Genomic DNA, 15,093 nt, shown 5'->3' on the forward strand with positions numbered 1-15,093 from the left:
AAGCTTGCCAGACCCCTTTGCCAATTGGGAGCCATTCTGTTTCTGTGTATTCTGTTCTTATAGTAGCCTCTTGTCCTAAGTACGGATTCCTTATCAGGACTATTGGATTCGTCGTCAGGGGGAATGGCACTCTCATTTCTTGAAGAGCATTCCATCTCAGATGTAGTGGCACCTCCATTTCTTTAAGAGCATTCCCTAGCTTTTTGTGATCTGTGACATAGTCAAAGGCCTTGCTGTAGTCTATAAAGCACATGCTGGAATTCTTTGGCTCCATTATTCATCCTGCGTTTGTGATATGATCTCTAGTGCCTCTTCCTTTCCTGAAGCCCACTTGGACATTGGGCAATTCTCTCTCCATATATGATTAGAGTAATATATTGATGTATATTGATTGGAGTCTATGCTGTATAATTTTAGGCATAATTTTGTTTGTGTGTGAAATTAATGTTAGTTCTGTAATTGCTGCAGTCTTTTGTTTCTCCTTTTTTGTGGATGGGAATGTATATGGATGGTTTCCAATCTCTGGGTCACTGTTTTGTTTTCCATATTTGATGGTATATTTTAGTTAATACTGAATTGATTCTGTTCATGTGGTTTGAAGCACTCAATTGGAATACCAGCTGTTCCAGGTGTTTTATTATTTCCAGTTTCTCTGAGTGCCACTTGCATTTAGCTTTCCACAATTTGGGGTTCATCGTCATATGGTTCTTCATTCCATGTGTTACTCATTTTTTGTCTCTTTTATATAGCGCTTCTGTTGCATCCATAGTCTTTTTATTTCATCTTGATCATTTAGCATTGTTCTTTATCTTGTGGTTTTATTAAATGTTCATGCTGTACTATGTTTTCATATCCATTTATTTTGAAAATCTCTTTGTGGGGAGATTTTAAATGGCACTATACAAATTTTGGGTTGGGTTCATGGAGTTTAAATTACTCATACTAACTGGTCCCATTGATTCCAGTGGGTCCTTTCTAAACCTGACTCCAGTTTACTTGAGAGTAACCATCAGTTTACACTGCAGTATATAGTTTACTTCAGAGTAAATAAGGATGGTATTATTAATAAATCAGTCTAAGGCTGCAGATTATGCACATTTACATGAGAGTGAAAATGGATGGGAACCAGTGAGGCTGACTTCTGAGTAGACATATATAAGAGTGCACTACATCTCAAGACTCCATTTAGTTAGGAAGCAGCATAATCCTCTGTGTTTTCCATTATTTCATACTGTGTGGTTGTTCTGAGCTTTTCTGTGACTAGAGCTATTGTGACTAGAATGGCTGTGTAGACATCAGGTAATGTGACCATCTGGAATTTTACTTTCAAATCCTGTATTAAGAAGGGGAGGTTTATGCTAGATTCCAACAGTTACAACATGTGTCTACACTTTCATGATCAGAAAAAATGGCAATTTTAAATGAGTGTGAAAATGTATTGGAATGACTGAGGCTGACTCCTGAGTAGACAAACTTCTTGGGGGGGGGGGGGGGGAACAAAAGAAAGAATTAAAGCTATGTCAGGAAATAAATTATTTTTGTAATTACCAAGCATTTCATTTTAAGTGTACTCAATATAAAATGTTAATGCTCTTCCTGTTCCATCATGATTGTCATTTCAGATGTAAGGAAAAAACTGGATGATTTGCAAAAAGTCATGAAGAATTATGAGTCTAGAGTTGAATTCACAGAAGATTTACAGAAGATGAGCGATGTAAGAGATTTACTGTTGTACCCTAAGATACTTTATTAAACAGATTTTAAAATCATGTAAGCATACAGAAGTGGTATATTCTTCTCAGACTGTTTTTTCATCTAAATTTATCAGATTCAGTGGCCAGTCATTCTAAATGAACCCGAGATCTGGCTTACATCCAGCATGATGGTTATTTTTGAATATCAGAAATGCACCTACCCTTGTGTCATACCACAAACTGTTTGGGGATTCACCTTAATTTGCTTGCAGTGTAGCAATGACAACTGAGACGCAGAGGTGACAAACCCCTTGAGCTTGGCTAAAAATACTTACACTTAAACAGTATATTAACTATACTAATTTATTTCATTATTTTTCTAACTAGGCAGCAGGAGACTTTGTTGATATAAAAGAAGTGATGGAAAGTAATGGCACTGAAACAAAAGGTGAGGTTCTTTTTTTTAAAAAGCTATACATTGTATTTCTATTCTTTTGTCTAATGTTGAAAACAAATTGGCACCAGTTTAATGTACAGTGAACCCTTAGTATCTGCTGGGGCTGGGTTCCAGGACCCCCCCCCCCCCCATGGATACCAAAATTCATAGATGCTCAAGTCCCATTATATATAGTGGTGTAGTAAAATGGTGCCCCCTGTAAAAAAAATCAAGGTTTGTATTTGAACTTTATTTTGAATGCCCAGTTCTATCCAAGAAGGGCTGTGAGAGACCCTTGTGTGAAATCTTGGAGAACCATTACTGATCAGTATAGACAATACTGAAATAGGTGGGTCATTAGACAGTTTCCTGTATTTCTGTGCTATAATGGATTCAGAATCATTGTTCTGCAAATGTCTCAGCATTATAGCTTTTTGGTTTTCAGGAAAAATTGTATCACTACGTTTGCATAATGATAAACTGATAACCTGAGACACTTCTCATGTTCATTGGTAGAAGTGCTTAAATATCAATAGTAATAGGAGATAGAAGACTTATTTTTGTTTGAGCTTGTTTTGGTCTAGATTCCTCCATTGCAGTTTTAGTTTGAATTTACATAGCAATTGTATTTTTAAGCCCTTTTTTAAAATTGTCCAGGAAAACACAGAACTGCTCACAAACCTCATTCAAAACCAAAAACCCTTGCTTTTGCGGAAAAACTTCAAGAAAATGGAACTGATGAAAAATCCACTGGGAACCTGAAATCAGAGGAAGAGTTTTGGGCCAGGCTTGATGAACTGGAGAGGCAAGAAGAGATCCTTGGTGAACTTGAAAGGTATCTAGAGAGTTCTGTGTTTGAGTTTTCTGTTCAGAAGATGTAAGAAAATTTAAGACCATTGTTAACTACATCAAATCTCAATCCTTGGAATGGAGGAGAGCTGCTAATAACTTGTGCTTCCAGTATTGTCAGATGTGTATACTTTGTGTGTTATGTTGGATATGTAAAATGTTCCACATTGTGCTGCCTCTTTTGAATCTAAGGCAGTGGTCCCCAAACTGTGCTCATTAAGGGGTTTTGGACTTCAGCTCCCAGAATCCCAGACTACTGGCCAACATGGTTGAAGCTTCTGTGAGCTGATGTCCAAAATCTCTTAAAAAGGGCACAGTTTGGGGACCACTGGTCTAAGGCTACCGTAAGTAAAAAGGACTTCCCTGAGGTGCCCACATAGCTCTAACAGGGACCTCCTCTAATATTTCTTTTGGTGAGCTAAATCTAACCCAGATTAGAGTGCACTGCAGTCTCATATGCACTGTTGTCATATGTGTATGTGACTTATTGCTGTTATGGTCACATGAAATTTTGTTGCCACGTTTTCCAGTTCTAATGGAAATGTCAGAGTTATCTTCACACAAGAAACCTGAACTTCTAAAATTGTCCTCAGTTGTAAGATGTTAATTAAATCAAAACAAGAATAGCAAACAGGCTTGTAGATTTGGTTTGGGTACTGACCAAATTAACATATTTTCCTATTTTAGTTGTTTGTTTTCATTTGTGTAGGATACAAAACTTGTGTCATAAGACTGCAGTTGTATTTCAGTCATACCTTTACCATAGTCTTTAAAACATTGTTCATTCTTTGCTCACAGCTGAAATTAAATAATAAGAATGGATTTGTTTTTGTTTTGTGCCTTAAAGTAGACTCTGACTCATGGCAACCTTGTTGGAGGATTTTCTTGGCAAAATTCATTCAGAGGAGATTTAATATTGCCGATTCTTTGGCTGAGAGTGTATGACTTGCCCTCGATCATCCAGTGGGTTTCCTTGGCTGAGTGAGGACTTAAATCCTGATCTCTCAGAGTCCAACACTCAGAACACTACACTATGCTGGCTCAAGAGCAGAATTCTACCACGAGTTTTGAATTTCTGGACACGCAGATACAAAAATCTGTGGATGCTGGAGTCGTGTCGTTCCCAATGGCAGCATGGGTACATGGCCGTGCTGGCATTAGGGACAATGGGATGGGGGCTTACCTGAAGTCCTGTTGTCCCTAATGGTGGCATGGCCGTGTGCATGGGCCACCACTGAGGACAGAGTGGGCTTGCCGTCTGTGGATGCTGAAATCCACAGATGGCAAGTCCTTGGCTACTGAAGCCGTACTGTATTTATTTATTTATCAAATTTATATCCTGCGTTTCTCCCAAAAATGGGACCCAAAGTGGCTCCTGTAATGCTATTCTTAGTGTTTCTGATTCAAATGGGTGTTTCATGTTGTCCCACATCTCCTCTTTAGGATTTCTGATACTGTTCAGGCAAATGGAGAAGACGCTTCTTCCTCTGAAGAAGAGAAAGAAGACAGTAAGACAAATGTGAATATGGTTCATGAGGAAAATGAATCTAATACTCAGGGCAATTTTCAGAAAGAAGTAGCCAACTCTGAATTGTTCAGAGATCAGGTTAATGGCCCAGTACATTGTTGCAGTGACGAGGAGGAGGATTTAGCCATTGCTGAGAATGCTATACCAACAATATATTTCTCTCATACTGTGGAACCTAAAAGGGTTAGTATTGCGGTAATTTTTGCATTCATGTTACAGAGTTTAATTACCAGTGTTGTGATCCCTTCCCATAACCAATGTGAGCTGAGATTCTGCATCATCAGACATAGCTACACTGGCAGAGCTCAGTCATTATGGTTATACCTGAAGATGCCAACACACACACACTCACAAAAAAGCCCAGCCTGGCAGTGACTTTCCCAGATAGTGCAGATCAGGGCACTGGGAAATGAGGCCTGTAGCACTCTCCCTGTCACCTGAACACTTTGAGAACAAGCAGAAGGAGAGACTTCTGGTGGTCCTGCCACAACTGCTTCTCTCAAGATACCATGCAGCTGGAAGACCACTGCAGACATCATTTTCCAACTCCCTAACCTGCAGTGCTCAGAAACCTTTTGGTCAAGGTGCTGCCAGGCTGAAATTGTAAGTTTTGGGGGTCACATTCTGTTGTTAATGAGAATAAATGTGAATCCCCAAAAGTTACAAGGTCACAGGCCCAGCACATGCTCTCATAACCTCTGAACAGATTACCAGCTGTGGTGTTTTGTTGGCATTAGGTGAAAGGAAAATTTCTATTTTTAATCTAGATTCTTACATTTCAGCTTGAAAAAGTCATGTAAAGTGGTTTTGAAATCCATACACCTTCTCCTAGCTCCTAGGAGTTAATGATATTTGATTAAAGAATAAAGGTAAATGGCAAAATGTTAAAGGTAGAGATAGAGATAAACACAAATATATAGGTATAAGGGTTTGAATCTGAGGCCCTTTTTTTGATGTTAAATATAAGAGCAAGTAATATATTAAAGTCATGATAAGATAAGAGAGGACGTAGCCTTTAGAAAGTACCAAAGTAGGAAAATAGTGATAGATTTGTTAGAGAGATGTCTAAAGAAAAGAAATGTAATGATATTCTTTTGTATTTTATTATTATTATTATTAACCTTTATTTATAAACCGCTGTAAATTTACACAGCGCTGTACATACAATCTTTTTAATTAGATGGTTCCCTGCCCTCAGGCTTACAATCTAAAAAGACACCACACAAAAGGAGAAGGGAGTGGTGGTGGGGAAGGGGATGAGGTCCAGCAGTCTTCTCTACCTCTGAGGCCTGGACCAAGGCAGATGGACTGGAGGGAGGACTTGGCTTCTTGGAGCTAGCCTGCCTTCCTCTCCCTCAAGATGGTGTCTGAAGGGAATAATAAATACATTTAAAAAAAAAAAGAAATCCATACACCTTTACATTCTTAATTGCCATCTTGGACACAGCTCACTTTTATTTTGAGCAGCTGAAGAAGCCAGAAGCCTGGACGTCTTGCTACAGCCTTTAAAAACTTCTATTTGTTAATCACTCTAATAAGTATATTGCAAGTTATTAACGGCATCCTTTTGGGATCCAGAACAGGATTGTCAGTTTTGTTTGCATGTTTGTTTTTAAAGTGCTGCTTGTTTTAAAATAATTTCTCTTATCATTTTAATAAACGCTAAATGGCTGGGATGTAATAAATCAATAAATCATGAACTGTAATTTATGATTTATAGTATATCAAATAAATATGTGTAATTTTGAAGGCTGTGCCCTATTCTGCCAGTATTGCACAAATAATGTGCAGCTCTAGAAGAAAGCATTTCACTGTTGTCTGCCATGTTTAACTCTTAACATAATTAGTTAACATTCCCGTAATTGCTAACTCATGAGCCTGTTCTCCCACTCTGCCATTGTTGGAACGACTCTTGTTTTCCATAAGAAATTTTAGCTGTTAACATACACAAAATTAACTCAAGTTCTTAAGAGAAATTCTTAACATACTTCAACAAGAATTCACTTTTATTCACTTCAAAAAACAGTCCCCCTTTCGCCCAGTTGGCAAAGTGTGTTCAAGAAGGCAAGGAAATACAGGATTCGGGGACAACAGTAATCTAACAGAGTCACATAGAAGATAGAAACTATTTAGAGAACAAAACTTGACAACTGTAGATTTCTTAATACAGTGCATTTCCCACATTCAAACTATATGAGTGTAAATATAACAATATCAGTCTATTTGCTAATCTTAGGATGTTCAAATCTAATTTTTTGCCTCCTGTGAACATCTAGTAGATTCAATAGCTGTATTCAGACGTAACACTCAAAATTATATTTGTACATTGTATGTTCATTTACAGTGCTTTAGAAATAATAATAATAATAATAATAATAATAATAATAATAATACATTCTCCTTTAATGGTACATTCACAAGGAGAAGATTAAACTTTTTGGTTTTCTGTTGAACTAACGGTGGTTTATAATTGTGTCTGAAACTGGAAAAATTGGTTAGTCTTCAATTATTCTTTGTTATTGGGTTCCTTCAAGTCATTTCTGACCTATGGCAACCCTAAGGTGAACTTGGAATCATAGAGCAGCAAGAGATCTGGAAAGATTTGTTCAGAGGGGATTTCCTTTTGCCATGTTCTGAGACTGAGAGAACAAGACTTGTCCAAGGTTACCCAATGAATTTCCATGGCTGAGCAGGTATTTGAACTACACAGTTCACTACACAGTCCCTGTGTAGTAGTCCAAAACTGAAATCACTACATCACACTGGTTCTTTGCCAGTGTTAATTATGTTTTGGCATATAATTAAGTTTAGGTCTGGGACCTTTGCACGCCCTGTGTTGCCCTCCCTTATATCTGATAGAGAATGATGCTTCCACAGCAGTAATGGCAGTACAGGAGCAGTGGTTCTTTTCGAACTTTCTGAGACTAGAGGAGATGTTAACCTTGACTTGCCATAGTGACACAAAAGCACCCTTCTTCTCACCAATATAATTTGTATACACCTGTAAGAACAGACGTAAGGTGAAAGCCCTTCCCCTGTGAACTTGCACAGGTTCACTGTGGTGGGTGTCACATTAAGTATTCAACTGTCCTAATGCATGTTAGTGTATTTCAAAGTGTGCACTTGTGCATATATGTGGCCAATAGAGGTGGGGCACCATCAATGCCAGAAGCAGCCCTTAGGACTGAAAATGTTACACATCCCTGATTTAGGGAAACAATCCTATTTTAAATGGTAACTTTTGATCCCGGCTTGTTTTTCTAAACTAACTACAGTTTTAAGTTCAAACATAAGCCATACCTAGTTGGAAATGGAATTGAAAACCTGTGATAACGATATTAAAAAAGGAAGACCAAAGAGAACAAACTTGTGTGTGGAACACTGAACTATAGTTTAGCATTGTATCTGAACTGAAAGTGAGGATAACATTCAACTTAATGTTTTATTTTAATTGTTGTTTCTGGCTAATTAGAGAATGAGGTTTTGCCTTTATGCAGTTACAGACCTGATAGTTCACAACTTAATTTCAGGTACGAATAAACACAGGAAAAAATACAACTTTAAAATTCAGTGAAAAGAAAGAAGAGGCCAAACGGAAACGGAGGAACAGCAATGGTAATGGACACTCATCTACAGAACTACCCAGCATCAAAACACCAGCAGACGTTTACCGGTATGGCGACTGTAACAAGAACAATTAGATAGAGTATAATTCATTCTTCAGTTATAAAATAATTAGGACTCCCCCATGAAATTGAGAACTACTGTATATATTCATGTATGAGTGTACAAATTTTAATCAAAAAATTGACTCAAAAAGCTGGGTCAATGTAAATAATGTACTTTAACATTATTTTAAAAAAGGAATCACCCCTGCTGAAAGGCAAGAGTGTATCTGTTCTGAAAGCACTGACTCCCCTCTGTTCTTTTATCCATCCAGTCTAGGTTTTACCCTCATCTTATCCATGGGTCATATCAAAACCCATAATTTTGGCCTTAAAACCTGCCTTAAAAAGTATGCTTCCAAAATGTATCCAGGGATGATGATTTTTCTTTCACCAGTCTCTACTTTCCATTTTGATGACCAACTGTATAGATCTGTTTTGTTTGTTTGTTTGAAAACAAAAAGATAAAATACATTTTAGCTGTACAATATTCCATCCATAATTTTTCTTCAATTGAGACCTCTTTTTCTAGTTTATGTTATATTTTTATACATCTTTTTTATATTACTAGTGTAAATTTTTGTATTACTATTTGTCTTTTTTGAAAAAACGATTACAAAATGCTCATGATTTCAGCTCAACTATGTTAAGTTTTTAAAATAATATACTTGGGGTTAGCTAAAAATGGTTGTCCTGAGACTGGGCAAAGTTTACTCTTTCCTTTTCATCCACACACAGATTCCCAGACTGAGGGTTCTGTTTTGGGTATTTCCCAGTCGTTTGTCCTTTATTTAGCCAAACCAGTTTTGCAAAGTTGCCAGGCTCTTGTTCTTTATTTCCCACATTTCTGTTTTCTAACTAAATTGGAATGTTGTTTGTCTTGTAGTTCCATTAGTATATAGATAGTCTCCATGACAAACCCTCTACAAGTTGGCTTCAGTGTCCAAATTAGAAATCACTGTTCTAATGTCTTGTCTATAGCTTTTTGAGGAACAGTTTCTCATTGTCCCATTGTTGACATAGATGGGAGAATATGAACATTAGCCTCAACAGAGCAATTAAGTGTTTCCTTTATATGAGCAAGAAGTTTCTTCTGAATGAAGTGTAGAATCTTTAAGTGGGTGATAGTGTTTCATTGTGAAAATGTCTGTTTCCATGTTTTGTATCTTTCCCCCCCTTCCATCCTGTTTCCTGTGCCGAAAAGACCGGCCATGACTTGGTAGAGTACAAGGTCTGCATACAGCAGGTTTTCACTTTAAATTAGGAAAACCTTATAACCATATAAAACCATATTAAAATTCCTTAATTGTAGTCTTTGTACTTAGTACAGCTTGAATAGCCCTTATCCAAAATGCTTCCAAATGGGAACAGAAGTGTTCTGTATTTTTGATTTTGGAATACCTGTATTTGTATATCATCATGAGGCTGGAGAAAGACTGAGGATCTGTGAAATGGCAGGAACCCAAACATAGCGCTGGGCATGAATCCACACCTTCCATTTCAGAAATTTCCATGTCTCTCTATAGCCGTGTCTCTTTTCAGCCTTGCAAATGCAATACAGAGATGTAGCTCAAAAGGTTTTGGATTTAGGAGTGTTTCAGAATTCTGGATAAGGGATACTCAGTCTGTGTATGAAGAGGGTGTCCCTCTGATTAAAAATCTCCAGTTGGTTTACAGTTTGTTTTTGTAGCATATACATTTCAGTAAATGTCTTCCTGAAGGATGCTTACATCCAAAGGGAAATTATGTTGCTTAGCCTCTCAAAAGAGGAAGCGTAACAGTTGCATTGCAGAACATAATCCATCTATATTTTACCTCTGAAAAGGCTTTAGTTAGAAATTTGGGTAGGCAAAGTCATCATAATTAATTTGTATCAAAGACACAGTGGAATTATTATGAATTTGTCATGAGGTTATTCTCCCCTCCCCCTGCATAGTTTATTAAAGCTAACATTTTCTTTTACAGAGTCTTTGTTGATGTTGTGAATGGAGAGTATGTCCCTCGTAAATCAATTTTGAAGTCTCGAAGCCGGGAGAATAGTGTTTGCAGTGATACCAGTGAGAGCAGCACTGCTGAGTTTGATGACAGACGAGGAATTCTGAGGAGTGTAAGCTATGATGAAGCTACCTACAGTGATAACAGTGAAGGGATCTTAGAAGAGGAGGAAGAGGGAGAGCAGGAACAACTACCCAAAAAATCATCACTCTCGTCAGGAATCTATGAGGTACAGGAAGAGTTTTTCTCTTTTTTGAAAGATTAATTTCATTTCCCATAATTTGATTCTGTAAATCTTAATAGCTTATTGCTTGGTGAGAATAGCAAAAATTTGCAAGGGGAAGAAATTATTTTTCTCTGGAGGGAGGCCTAGCTTTGCTAAGTTGAGCAAAATACACTGTCCTTTTCTTGCAGCAAAATGTACTGTCCTTACTGTCCTTTCTGTGTATACCTCCCCTCACCCCATATCTCTAAGTTTTGTGGGCCTTCTAGAAGAAAAGGGGTAGGAACTGCAGACCAGAAACAAGAAACATTTCATTTGTGTATGTTGAAAGGTAGTATCTTAGGATCCAAATCTGATTTTGAGTGAATCTGTGCACTGCTCCACTTCATGTCCTTTAGAAGAATGTTGAGGAGAGGAATAAGTTGGTCTAAGAATGGATCAGAAAGTATGTGAAGCTTTCCTTCTGTGATCTTCCTTACTTAACTTAGGATCCAAGCCAGTTCAGTGGTGAGGTACATGCTTTGCATACAGAGGGCCCCAGGTTCAGTCCTCAGCATCCCCAGTTAAAAGACTGGAAAACACCTTTGCCTTGAAACCATGGGGTCTCATACCTTTCAGAATAGACAGCAATTAGTTAGATGAAAGCCTGTGGTCCTTCTTGGAATAGAGAAAATCCATGGGCTTTCAGAGACTGGCTCAGTTTACCATGTATCTTGTGCTTTCTTATATTATGAAAAGGTGACAGTTTTGATCACTTCTTATTTCCTATCCATAAACTTGATATTCTTTCCTGATGACTAAAAACATTTTGGACCTGGATGCTAGCTACTTTTTATTCTTTATCGCTAGATTATAGTAAAATAAATCCATTGCCTATACACTCTGACTGTTAATATGTTTGAATTTAGGATTTAACAAAAGGAAAAAGAGTACTGATAGATTGTCTCATTAGCAGTCTTCCACCTCCTAAAATATTTTGAGCCTATCTGGCACAGCCTTAACTGAAAAGAGCAGAAAAGAGATACAATACGTAGGTTTCCAATGTGTATGCCACGCGTCATCTTGAAGCTGTTAAAAAGGCCATGGTACTAAACCATGCAGATGCAATGTAGGGTAGAGATACTGATAAACCCCAGAACTTTGATGTTATCCTATTCAGACCATTTATATATTTTTAAACTTGTGTCAGCAAGGAAGGCAGTTTTTGTTCTTATGCAAAATCCTTTCTACTTTGACCCTTTAGATGTTTTACTCTAGCTCCCAAAAGTCTCATCTACAATAACCCCTGGTCAGTAATGATGATAGTTGTAGTTCAACAATATTTAGAGGGCCACAGATTTCCTACTCCTACTCTGTAAAGTTACAGATGATAATATGTGATGCTGCTTAAAGCTGGCACTCTGGTTTTCTTTTGAGTAGGCAGGAATTTTCTGCATAGAGCTGCCTATGCAAGGGCAGTTTCTATATTCTTGACTTAAAGAAATGGGAGTGGAAATAAGGCTGAGATTCAGTAAAAATGTTTAACAGGCCTGGCTTTACAACTCAAAGTTATAAGCTTATTTTGAAGGTTTCCCTTCTCTTGTAGGCTTTCTCGGGAACTGTTGTTGAGAAGGAGCCTTTGTCTCTGGTTTCAGTGCCGCACCCCATAATTGCTCATCCCGTCTTACCTACCATTCCTGAACGAAAATTTGAGGAAGTATTCTCAGAAGCATCAGAAGAATCTACAAAGAGGGTTTCAAAATTCAAAGCTGCCAGGATGCAACAGAAAACCTAGGTCCCGCTAACACGACAGACGTTTTGGCTTTTCATGCCCATTGGCACAATCTGTAAGATGGGATACATCTAGCTAACAAAATGGCAGACTGTTAATTTGATATTGTTTGTGTTTAGACCTCTTGTTGATGGTATTTCTTTTTCTAATATATGAGGAAACACTTCAAAATTCTCCATATTTTCTTAAAATCTCTGTATGCAGTCAGCACCTTTGTACATGTTTGCCTTACAATAATAGCACTTGGAATAATTTTCAAAAGAATAATCTTCATAAGGATTTTTTTTTTGTTTATGTTTAAACCTAAATAGAGGCAGTTTTGTACCAGATGTGATGTTCCACACGCCATATGGGTCGTTTGAAAGAAACTTCCCAACTTTCAAATAGAGCCAACAATTATATTTCATGACTTGCTTTAGCATTTTAAGATTAACTCGTATTCCCCCCATTGTTTTGTAGGATTTGCTTTTAGGTGTCTGTGCTGACGAATCATCTCTTTCCTATTTGAAAAAAAACCCTCTGATAACTTCATTGTATAGCATTTATGAAACAGAACGCTGTGTTCACATACTTTGCAGGGACGTTTCTTGATGGAAGAAAATGGTATTTTGTAAAATTAAACTTTTCAATTAAAGAAAAGAAAAATCCAGAATATCGAGACTGCATTCTTTTGGGTCATAATACAGATTGGGGGGGAGGGGGGGGGAGGTTTTTTTTCCATTTATCAATTCCTTGAAACGTTTTCTGAACCTTCTAGTGCAAAGCAGTTTGTTCTCTTTTCTTTTCTAACAAACATCTATTAATGTCAGTGAAGATTATGTGCTCATGAGGAGAAGAGGTTAACCCTAAACTAAAAGCGCTTTAGCATCACAGAGACATTCCCATTCTTTTGTGTGTTTAGAAATGCAGTGCTGTAGCTATGGCCTGTTCCAGGAGGCAACTGGCCCTGGGCTGTGGTCCAGAGTTCACAACTTGAGTTCAAGATAAAGAATAGTTCATGCTCTAAAAGGAAGTGGCCTTTCCTTTCGGTCCTTCAGCTGCATCTTCCCAAACAGTGGCTTTTTGTACCACTGGGCTAATGCTACTCCAGAAGCATTTTACTTTTGATAAATTGGGGTGAGGGGGGATATCAAAAAGCCCAGCATTTCCCTTTAACTGCCATTTAACAGCATGCTTGTATCAGATTCTATATATTATCCAACCAACCAGGAGAGACAACACCCATCTTTCTGTTCTATTTCATTGGCATCTTATCTTGTTGAAGGTCAGTCCATATATATCTTATGGCTCAGGAAGGGCCAGAGGGCAATTATTCTATGAAGGAATTTATGTTGTGTGCCTTCAAATCATTTCTGACTAAGGCGAACTTATCACATGGGTTTCTGAGGCTGAATATGTGATTTGTCCATGGTCATCCAGTGGGCTTCCATGGGGATTCAAACCTGGTCTCCAGAGTCATAGTCCACTGCTCAAACTATTGCACTTCTGGTTGGCTCCTCTGTGAAGGGAAAGCATAGAATAATTAGAATATCTCTGTCTGCCATAAGATGGGATAGAATTTGTCTGTTAAATAAACAAGAAGAACTACAGCTTTCTCTTTGTGAGCTTGGTTCATTGTCTATACCATGACAGTATGCTTATATCGTCATATTTTGTTTATGGACAAAAGAAAGTGGTGCTTGAAGTGTGTTCCAATGTGGTTCCAATGTACAACACTGCTCTGTGTTAACTTGCAAGAATTTGGTTAGTGAATGCAAAAGGTCCCAGGTTCAGTATTGTTCTCATATCTCCACTCAGAAGGATCTAGTAGTAGCTGATGTGTAAGATGTGTAAGTCCTTTGCCTGAGATCCAAAAAAGCCACTTCCAGTAAAGATACACAAAAGGCTTGATGGACAAATTGTCCAATCTGTTGAAAAGGCAACTTTCTATGCTCCCAATTTAATTCTGATTATCTGGTTAATCCATAGAATGATTGACCTATAATTATGAAACAAAAAGCTTTGTTTGTGAGGTATTAGATTGAAGTTTTTTGTTTTTAAATTAAAAGTGCTAAGAAATGTAAAATATCCCAATGCTTGGTTTTCTCCTTGTGTTGGCTTGTTCTGCCGCACAGACTAAAACCAGAAAGCTGAGAGTATGAGTGGGGAATGTGTGACCCATGGACTACACACACACACAGGCTACTTTTGTGGCCCCCAGAGGAGGTTTTCTTTGGGGGGGGAACCCAATAAAAACATCATGCCTCCAAATAGAACCCCACTTCCATCTTAGAAGTAATTGATGAATGAAAATTATGTGTCTAGATCAAGCTGGAGTGACAGCCATTTAAATTCTATGTAAAGGCGAGGTAGGCGATTTCTGTTATGTTCCATATGATAATGGACAAGCCTTTAAACCAGGGGTAGCTTACATTATAGGTCTCTGGATGTTGTTGGATTGTAGCTCTAATGGGCTTTAGACCACAAGGCCCATGATGAAGAATGATCGAGAGTTGCGGTCCATCACATGGAAGGCAAGTTATCCAACTCTGTGTTAAAGTAAGGAACAATCTGGAAATCTCATTCTCTGTCAATGAGAAACTGTGTTTGGACTGTTGAGTAGGACTTGAGAAATCAAGATTCCAGTAGCCAGTTGGTTATGAAAACTCATGAATGGCCTTGAGAAAATCTAGGCTGCAATTTTAGTCACTTGAGAGTATGGCCTATTGATGTTCGTCAAATTCATGTTCAGGATTACAGGGGCGGCCTTTCTCAGAGATGGTTGTTACCTAGGCTAAAATAGCATTTGGAGCACCTTCATAGAAATATTATACAGACATGTTATAACTCCTTTTTTAAAATTCAGTCTTGGGACATTGTGATCCCAATATCACTGCTGGGTAAGAGAACTTATCCGTTACTTTTTTCCACTGACTGTTTTTTGGTTCAGGTG

General features: G+C 37.8%; 1 protein-coding gene across 2 annotated transcripts in view; it reads left to right on the forward strand.

Annotated features, from left to right (window-relative positions):
* The window catches only part of URI1 (URI1 prefoldin like chaperone), a 46,601-nt gene extending 33,788 nt beyond the window's left edge, over nucleotides 1–12,813 (forward strand). For both annotated transcript variants that reach the window (XM_089540038.1, XM_089540039.1), the window contains 7 exons: nucleotides 1,623–1,714; nucleotides 2,082–2,142; nucleotides 2,788–2,965; nucleotides 4,423–4,690; nucleotides 8,038–8,180; nucleotides 10,138–10,396; nucleotides 11,976–12,813. In XM_089540038.1, the coding sequence (XP_089396164.1) occupies nucleotides 1,623–1,714; nucleotides 2,082–2,142; nucleotides 2,788–2,965; nucleotides 4,423–4,690; nucleotides 8,038–8,180; nucleotides 10,138–10,396; nucleotides 11,976–12,164 (1,190 nt within the window). In that variant the 3' untranslated portion in view covers nucleotides 12,165–12,813. The remainder of the gene's footprint in view (nucleotides 1–1,622; nucleotides 1,715–2,081; nucleotides 2,143–2,787; nucleotides 2,966–4,422; nucleotides 4,691–8,037; nucleotides 8,181–10,137; nucleotides 10,397–11,975) is intronic.
* The last annotated feature ends 2,280 nt before the right edge of the window (nucleotides 12,814–15,093 follow it).

The sequence above is a fragment of the Sceloporus occidentalis genome, unplaced genomic scaffold (genome assembly GCF_023333645.1).
Source record: "Sceloporus occidentalis isolate IW3139 unplaced genomic scaffold, rSceOcc1.0.p SCAF_10, whole genome shotgun sequence".
In the NCBI taxonomy this organism is placed as follows: Eukaryota; Metazoa; Chordata; class Lepidosauria; order Squamata; family Phrynosomatidae; genus Sceloporus; species Sceloporus occidentalis.